General features: G+C 36.1%; 1 protein-coding gene across 3 annotated transcripts; it reads right to left on the bottom strand.

The window, feature by feature from the left end:
- Window positions 1-2,537: 2,537 nt before the first annotated feature.
- LOC111778440 (casein kinase 1-like protein 10) lies at window positions 2,538-7,726 on the bottom strand. 3 transcript variants are annotated; one of them, XM_023658264.2, is made up of 15 exons: window positions 6,880-7,726; window positions 6,752-6,792; window positions 6,285-6,354; window positions 6,016-6,164; window positions 5,845-5,940; window positions 5,265-5,335; window positions 4,982-5,043; window positions 4,821-4,884; window positions 4,662-4,746; window positions 4,261-4,387; window positions 4,037-4,110; window positions 3,855-3,918; window positions 3,527-3,660; window positions 3,123-3,406; window positions 2,538-3,012 (listed from the first exon to the last, which is right to left on the bottom strand). In XM_023658264.2, the coding sequence occupies exons 1-14, from the start codon at window positions 6,953-6,955 to the stop codon at window positions 3,137-3,139; spliced, it is 1,383 nt and encodes a 460-aa protein (XP_023514032.1). In that variant the 5' UTR covers window positions 6,956-7,726; the 3' UTR covers window positions 2,538-3,012; window positions 3,123-3,136. The 3 variants fall into 3 exon arrangements, with proteins under 3 accessions (XP_023514032.1, XP_086975199.1, XP_023514034.1); XM_087119073.1 differs by having other exon boundaries at window positions 2,538-3,406; XM_023658266.2 differs by having other exon boundaries at window positions 2,538-3,406; window positions 3,855-3,915.
- Between the last annotated feature and the right edge of the window lie 1,199 nt (window positions 7,727-8,925).

Here is an 8,925-nt window from a genome sequence, read left to right as displayed (position 1 = left end):
TGTTAAGGAGAGTTTTTCACATTCTTATAAGAAATGTTTTGTTCATACCGGAGATGTGGAATCTCACAATCTACTTCCTTAAAAGGCACAGTGTCCTTGCTGGCACACCCCCCGGTGTCTAACTTTGATACCATTTGTAACAGGCAAAGTCTACCACTAGCAAATATTGTCTCTTTTGGCCCGTTACGTATCGCTGTCAGCCTTCTAATTTTAAAACACGTCTATTAGGAATAAGTTTCTACACTCCTATCAAAAATGTTTCGTTTCCCTCTCCAACAGATGTGAAATCTCACAAAATGTCATTACATCGAACGGGTTATGGCCATCACCAACAACCACAACCCCATTGGTTTTTTTTTTGGGGGGTTTTTTTATAAACAAAATGACAATGTCTCTTACAAGCAATACATCAAACAAGTTTCGAGAGTCACCAACACCGACCCAAGTACCCAAAATAATGGAACTGTTTCTTAGAGGCATTATATTAAACATGTCCATGGACACACTCCCAGTCCCACTAGTTTTAATGAGATGTTTAAGTTTTTCTCGAAGGCATTGCCCCACCAATTTTATATATTCTTTTTTTCTTTCTAAGAGGCATTATATCAAACAGGTTGCAGGCATGCACAGCCCCACTAGTTTTTCAAAGACATGGGAATGTGTCTCAGAGGCATTATATCAAACAGGTTGCGGGCATTCATAGCCCCACTAGTTTTTCAAGGACATGGGAATATGTCTCAAGAGGCATTATATCAAACAGGTTACGGAAGTGAAAATTACCAGATTCAAATAAGAAAAACAGGATAGAAAGAGAGAGACCCACTTACAATAAATGAGAGTTTTGAGTGGCAAATCCTGGAAGTACGTTGTCGCTACAGAGAAACCATATAATCTTCTTTTATTCTTACAATTTGGGAGCTCAAGGATCAAAAGGAGATGAGCTTCTCGTGAGAAAGGCAGTGGGTGTTGCGCGCTGAGTGGCTCAGGCTTGTACTGCTGTCGGTCGCCAGAACCCACAGATTCAGAGGGCTGTGGTTGGTCTGGTGGGGCTGTTACTTAAAAAACTGAACCTTTATTTGAAAATACTAATAAACTAATTATTAGGTTGGATAATTATGAAAATTAAATGTGAAATATTCTTGACATTAGAAAAATAAATTAAATGTTAGAATTAAATAGACATAGATTTAGAGTTAAAGAAATTAAATTTATATGAACTAAAAAAAATTAATTAATTAATTTTGATTTTGATCCGAAGAAAAATGGTTTATTACCAAATTTTGTTACACTTAAAACACTTTAACACAAGTAGATAATATAGTCATATCACAGATGAATGTTGGAGTCATCAAATACTGTATTTTCTTCAAAGCACGTCAAGCCAAGTAGTTAAATTGGGTTGATTTTGTATATATATGTGACACTCGAGTAAAGGAAGAGTACATGAATGAATCGAGATCACATCCGAATAAGAGCAATACCGAAAATAGAATGACTAAGAAAGGCTTAAAGAAAATGAAGATTAGTACACTGTTTAAAAATTCAAGATTTCATAAGTTTTCTCTCTTTTATTTATGTTTTCAAGAAATGGGTTAACGTGAGATTTCACGTCGGTTGGAGAGGAGAACGAAACATTCCTTATAAGAGTGTAGAAATTTATTTCTAATAGACGTGTTTTAAAATAGTGAGGCTGACGGCGATATGTAACGGGTCAAAGTAGACAATATTTGCTAATGGTAGACTTAGGTTGTTTACAAATGGTATGAGAGCTAGACATCCCCTCTCCAGATCCTACGTCCGTTGGGGAGGGGAACAAAATAAGAGTGTGGAAACCTTTAAAACTGTGAGGTGACGGCGATACGCAACGGACTAAAGTGGATAATATTTGCTAGCGATGGTTTGGCCAATTAAAATATCTCTTTAACCAAGACGACATATTATGTTGTCTTTTAAAGGGACGATCTTTTATTTTTTTCGTATCGGTCATCTTTACCCGCATGATTACAATACTGCAAAAATTATTCTTTTATCGATGGTATGTGAGACAACGGAGAGGCCGATCATACAAAAAGCTTGTGAATTTAAAACAACGATTATTAGTGAAGAACTTTTGAGTTAGGACAGACCATAAAGTTGCCAAAAGCATTAGATGTCTTTCCAAATTTGCACTCAGTTATGCTATTATTGCTAAAACGTAGGACCATTCCTTTATTTTCAAAAAAATTAATTGTGTTCAATAATTAATAAGTGAGATTTTACGTAAGATACATAATCTTTTTACGTCCTGATGAAATGATTCATCGAGACAGTAAGTTATCATCGATATCAACACATCTAAGATCACCAAACATTAAAAAATTCTATTCAGTTCTTCTTCCTGTTGTATATCTCGTTCATACACCTCTTGTCTCCGTTTCTCGAACCTACAATGAGTTACAGAGTTCTAAAAGAATCTCCACCTAATTATGTTGAACGAATAAAAATAAAATATTAGTTCGGACGAACTCGATTGAACTGTTCGAGCACACTATCATCCATAAAGGCAAATATTTGTTCATCCCATTACAGGCATATTATTTGAAATTGAAAGGGAAAGTAAAAGTCATTGGAAAATCAGATCCTCATAAGAAAACAGTAGCAGCAGCAGCAGATGTATAATTAACACAGAAAGTTAAAGCTGAGGTTTCTTTCTATTCATCATCCAAGAACAAAAAAAACGAGTTCAAATGAGTCATCTCCATCCGTTGCATCATCACCATCATCATCATTATCATCGAAGTCTCCCGGGTTCATGTCGAAACTCTTTACCGTGAAAGAATGAATATGCTAGAGGTACTTATTACAGTTACAGCTGCCTCAAATGTATCAACAATTTCCCGGAGCTTTGTTAATTTCTCTCTGTTTCATGAGTCTAAAAGGTTTATATAAACTAATATGAACCCCTGAAGAGGCACATATACATACTGGGGGCGGGTCGGGGGAGGCGGGAGAGAGTTTTTTTAAGTTCCATACCTGAGGATGGAATCCAGAGATGAATATGAAGACACCATACAAATGTTAGAAATCATCATCATATTGATGCAATCCAACGGGAACAACAGAGAAAGCATGCATTCCCTCACCCAATGATTGCTTCTTATTTCTTCTTTCCGGTGCCAATCGTTAATAGTTCAAAGCTTCGAAGGGCATCGTCGTGGCTGCCTTTTGTAACCGAAGAACGGAGGAAGGATGATTTTGGCTCAACTCGTTGAGTAGAAGCAGACAGACGACTGCTGCTTGAGAAAAGTCGGCTTGAGCGGAGTTCACTTGGCTCCCCAGAGGAGCTAGGCCGGCTGCTGGATAAGATAGGTCTCTTAGAAGCACTCCCTTGTCGAGAAGAACTCCGTGCTCTTTCCGAATCCGGTTGCTGTAATAATGGAGGAGGTAGAGAAATACTATAAATGGAGATATTACCAGATAATAACTGGATAGCAACCAAAGGCAAAGAATTCTAGTATATGATTTTCTTGTGGATGATTCAACTCACCACATCCTTGGAGGAAGGCACATCATCAGAGGATCTGTGTCTGGAGTGATCACTGTGTAGACCATGTCCAGTGCCATTCCTTCTAGCAAAAGCCTCCACGGCACCCGAAAATTTATCGCGGAGATCTTGTCCCACTAAATGACATTCAAAGAGAGTATGTTCAACTAAACAAATTAAAGGAACAAATAGACAATCCAGTCGAACATCAACGACCCAAATGCTACAAGACCTCGACACGACCATATGGTTCAACTAGTTGAAATAGGAAATATCAGCATTTGCGAGCTTTAAAACAAACTTCGATACCTTGCAGGGATAAGGGACATACCTAAAGGTCTCTCCACTCTTTCAGCAGATGGTCCAGGGTTTACAGCGGCTTTCCCAGTTGGCTGCTGATGATAAGAAACAAGAATAAGAACATTAAGAGAAGAAACTATCAAGGTAAATAAATATAGTTCTTGCTTTACATCTCGTTTGCCTTGACAACGTGGAAAGTATTTAGATACGTACTCGAGTCCTTGAACTGGAGCCGATCTGTGGATATTTCAATATAGTCCAGTCAAACACATAGTCAAATTGGTAACCTGTAATGAAAATTACAAGTGTCATGCCCATTATCACCACTTTTGATACAGTTCATGGAAACTTCAGTTGAAAATGGAGGAGGATGCAACAACATAAGGTCTTCAACTGTGACTGCACATAGTTCGAGTAGGCCTTAGGATAGGACTAACCTTCTCTAATGAAAAGATCGCGAAAAAGCCTCTTCAGATACGAATAATCTGGTTTGTCTTCAAATCTTAGGGCTCGGCAGTAGTGGAAGTATGATGTGAATTCCATTGGAAAAGATTTGCAGAGGACCTAAAAAAACATGGAAGGCCTCGCGGTGTGTCGAGTTTAAACATTTATAGCATAAAATCTCTTTCTTTTATAACCATGAGCTATGACAATGGTTTGATACAAAATTCAGCCTAGAAAGCTTGTAAAGTAGTTAATTCTTGAGTAAATGGCCACGATAGCTCAAACATATAGCTAACATGATGACCAATATAGCCAATAGTTCGCCCATTTTCGGTGAACGACGGTAATTTATTCTATTTCACTTCGACAGATTAAGTAAGAGATGTAGGAATACCTCAATAGGAGTGAGCATTTTCTTTTCACTAATCTTATCATATTTTTGCTTTTTGGTCCCTGCTCTCAAACCCTGCCAGGGAAGGCTGAAATAACAAATTAAATTTTAGACTGGATTAAAAGAAAGAAGAATAGAGAGTACACAAGACAAGCATCAAACCTTCCCCTGAGAAAATACATAAGCACATAGCCGAGAGATTCAAGATCGTCCCTTCTGCTTTGCTCTGCAATCAAACAAAATATATACTAAATAGATATCGGAACGGTTTCAAAGAATTGAATATCATAATGGATGAATCGAAGAGTAAATAGCTCAATTACCAACTCCAAGATGGGTATTAATACTTGCATAGCGAGCTGTTCCTGTGAGATTCTTATTTTCTCTGCCAAGAAATAAATAGATTCATTCAAGGGAGTTTTGGCAAAGACAAGTTATACTGCACAATGATGCTAGCATGCTCAGATAAAAAGAAACTTTCACCCAACCAAATGGAAAGTAATTTAGGTGAAAATGCGCGGACAGTATTATCGTCTTTGCTTCTCACTTGAATTATCAGATAAGCAAGAAGCTAACAACTTTGATCAGATGCTAGTTTTCAAATACCTGTATGGTATATGCTTGTGTGTTTGAAGATCCCGATACTTTTTTGCAAGACCATAATCGATAATATATACCTGTTCAATAATGAGCCAACAGGCTTCTTAGGAAAACGTCATCGTGCATGAGCTCTAAATAACAAATTTCATTGCCCCACAGACACCGCATTCACACAGAGCCAAAACACAACGGGCAAGATTAATTTGAATTTTTTAAAATCTAATCAAGAACAATCCATTCTTGCATCCCAAATTGGAAGAACTCACGCTAAGTGGTCTATATGGCTTTATCAATCAAAGAGAAATTAGAATCCTGATACAATAAACCCCTTACGCTTCTCCTCTCATTGTTGTCAGGTGGGGAAAGTTGGTAGACAGAAAACTTCAACAATCGAATGTGAGTCGTGACAATTAAATTACCGACTGAATCAAAGCATCCTTCTAGCTCTTATTTAAGTTGTAATTATATCGTGAATTACCAACAAAAACACATAGCAAGCACATCTTAAATGAACTTTGCTGTATGATCTTCAAGAAAAGGCCTAAATAAATCGGCACACACAGATGGGATACATAATATTAAATACCTGGTTAGCCTTCCGCCCCAACCCCATTAGAAAGTTGTCAGGCTTTATGTCGCGGTGAAGGAACCCCCGCGAGTGCATGTACTCAACTCTGTTTATCTAAGGAAACAAATGAACATAATAAGCCTAATAACCCTATTGAATTGAACCTTCTTTCAAGAACAGCATACTTACTAACTGATCAGCAAGCATCAATACTGTTTTCAAGGACAGCTTCCTATTACAGTAGTTGAACAGATCTTCAAGGCTTGGCCCAAGGAGGTCAATAACCATAACATTATACTCACCCTCAACTCCAAACCATTTGAGATGAGGTATACCAGCTTCACAAAATGAACAATATATAAGCTACACACACGGATTGCGTACTAAAATAAACGAATAACAATAACAAGATCAAAATCAAACTCAATATGGAAGTAGTGCGAGATAAACAAACACACTTCCTCCTTGAAGAAGCATATATAGTTTCGACTCATAGTGAAGCTGAGGATGCTTGGTTTTCACAGATTCCTGCAAGGAAAATATATCACTGTTAAGGAATATAGAGATACAAATGCGTTCCCCATTATGCTTACTGCCATAAACTTCAACCAGTTTGGAGCAAGTGAGGAATCTAAGTCACAGGGTGCATCCAAATTCGAGTTACATACTAGAATAGTTCATGAACATACTATCAGGCTACGATGAGACAAACAAAAGATCTTCTTTCTAAAGAGATTTGATTCGGAACTCTTATATGTCCAAGGTCCAATATTGAATAATTTCAGAGGTTTTCCTTGACTTCGTCCGCGTCAACAAACAATTCGAAATGCCTTGACTTTCTTAGAACCAGTCCAAGTCAAATAGTAATGATTAAGTTATGCACTAAATATAGGAAGGAAGGGGAAGGGGAAGATCATTTACATACCAGCTTAACAGCCACTTCCTCCTCAGTTTGCACATTAGTACCTACAACAATCCAGATCAATATCAATATTAACTACAACGCTTCTCAAAAACTATAAAATCCATCTCAAAAGCACCAGATAAGCATACCCAAATACAGTTCACCGAAGGATCCGCTTCCAATCTTCCGGCCCAGCTTAAACTTCCCTCCGATTACATGCTCCATGATCTAGCTCGAATCGAATTAAAGCCCTCGCGATTAACCCTTTTATCACCACAACTCAAACCCCAATCCAAAACACTAACCGTACAAGAACAGTTGAACTACCAATCCGCAATTCCTAGATCCTTGATACGATTTCAATCTCCAAACACCATCTCAGATCCACCAACTTGGAATTAAACACGGCGATGAAGAAAAACCTTCAAGCTTCAAATAAAAGAAAGAAAAGCTCAAAAACCCAACTCCAGACCGCCGAAAATACTTCAAATTTCACTTTCAGAAAAAAAAAATCCGAAAATATGATAGAGAAGGAAGAATCTAAGAAACAGAAGTTAGTGAGTAAGCAAAACCCCAATCCCCAAAACGAACAAAAAAGGGTTCTTCTGTCTTTTGGGGGGAGAGCAAGATAGTGTAATTTCTGGAAGTAAACACAGCAAAGGAGAAAGAAAAGGATGCTTAAATCGGAATTGTCAGAGAGTGCAAAGATCAGTAAAGGAGGCAACGATGGAATTTAGATGATGAAAAGAATCCAATCCCTGTGAGACAGTAGTTCATAGCAAGGAATCAAAAAAATTGAAGTGAGGGAGTTGGAAACAGAGAGGTGAAAGGAATTGAGAAGGGATTTATGGCGATTGAAGAAGAGATTGAATATGGCGGAAGAGAAGGGAAAGGTATTTTGAGAGATGCGATTGAAGAAGAGGAAAAGGAGGGAAGGAGAAGCACAGAAAAAGGAAGGAAAATAAAATAGATGAGAAAGTACGGTGAGTGATAATTGATTCACCAAAAGCTGGATGATAATATGATATAATAATAATATTAATAATTCTTTTTTCTTTTCTTTTTTTTATTTCTTTTTTTTTTTTAATAATTATTTATTCCAATAAATATTAGTTGGGAACCACCAAACGTGTCCAAATTTACGCTGCTTGAAATCATTTTCCCCCTAAAATATTCTTTTTTTTTTTATTATTGCAATAATAATTGCAAAACCGGCCTAAATTTAATTTTCTGTTTTTTTTAATATTTTAATTCAAAATTTTAATATATTTTTACAAAATTAATTCACATTTAGGATTAGAAATAAGACCTAAGACGGTTCCACGTCAAACATACTTAATTTTGAAATTCTTATGTTTGAACTACGGAAAATAAAAATGCATTTTATTGATATATGTAATAATTATAATTTTTTTAAGCATTTTTAAACGTTGTATTTTTATGATCACTCTCATTCGATTGGAGGATGGAGTGGGGAGAGATTTCTCTATGTTTTATAAACTGGATCAATAATGGAAAATATATACCTTGTTCTCGTTCCCCGCTTTTATATATATATATTAAAAATTATAATAAATCATTTTTTTATATTTTATTTGTCTTGCAATTATTATTATTATTATTATTTACTTGAAAAAAAACCATTTTTTTAAAATGTTGGTATCCCGGCATTCTTGTGAGGGATCTCGGCCTTGATTCCCACAAAAAAAATATATATATATATATATATAATTTTACGAGGACGGGAGTAAAAAAAGAGGGTGGAGATTGGGCAGGCTTCTTCGTCCTCGTCCCGTCTCATGAACATCTCTAATTTACGTACTTGAATTTTACTCAGATATCACAATTATATATACTTAAGCCTTTAAATTATGTGTCTCTAAGTACATTTTTATCACTCACCAAGATAATAATCAAACACGAATCGTCATAGACACCGGATGTTTCTATGTGTTTTTTACCTAAATTATTGTTTGGCATGTTGGACATGGCAAGAGTTAGGATCAATAATAATTTTGATATGGTCTTTGTAATAATATATATTATCAAATAAGATTAGGTTTTGTGACAATAATGCATTTTATAATATAGTATTATTTTAATTTTAATTATTTATATTCATAAAATATGAAAATGTGATTGCCTATAGTTTGAGTATGTATTTTTCTTTTCAAAATAGGTGGATAGGGTGATTA

Source organism: Cucurbita pepo, chromosome 17, assembly GCF_057944985.1.
Source record: "Cucurbita pepo subsp. pepo isolate OVF chromosome 17, ASM5794498v1, whole genome shotgun sequence".
NCBI classification, from domain to species: domain Eukaryota; kingdom Viridiplantae; phylum Streptophyta; class Magnoliopsida; order Cucurbitales; family Cucurbitaceae; genus Cucurbita; species Cucurbita pepo.
This window is presented reverse-complemented; position numbering and strand designations above follow the sequence as displayed.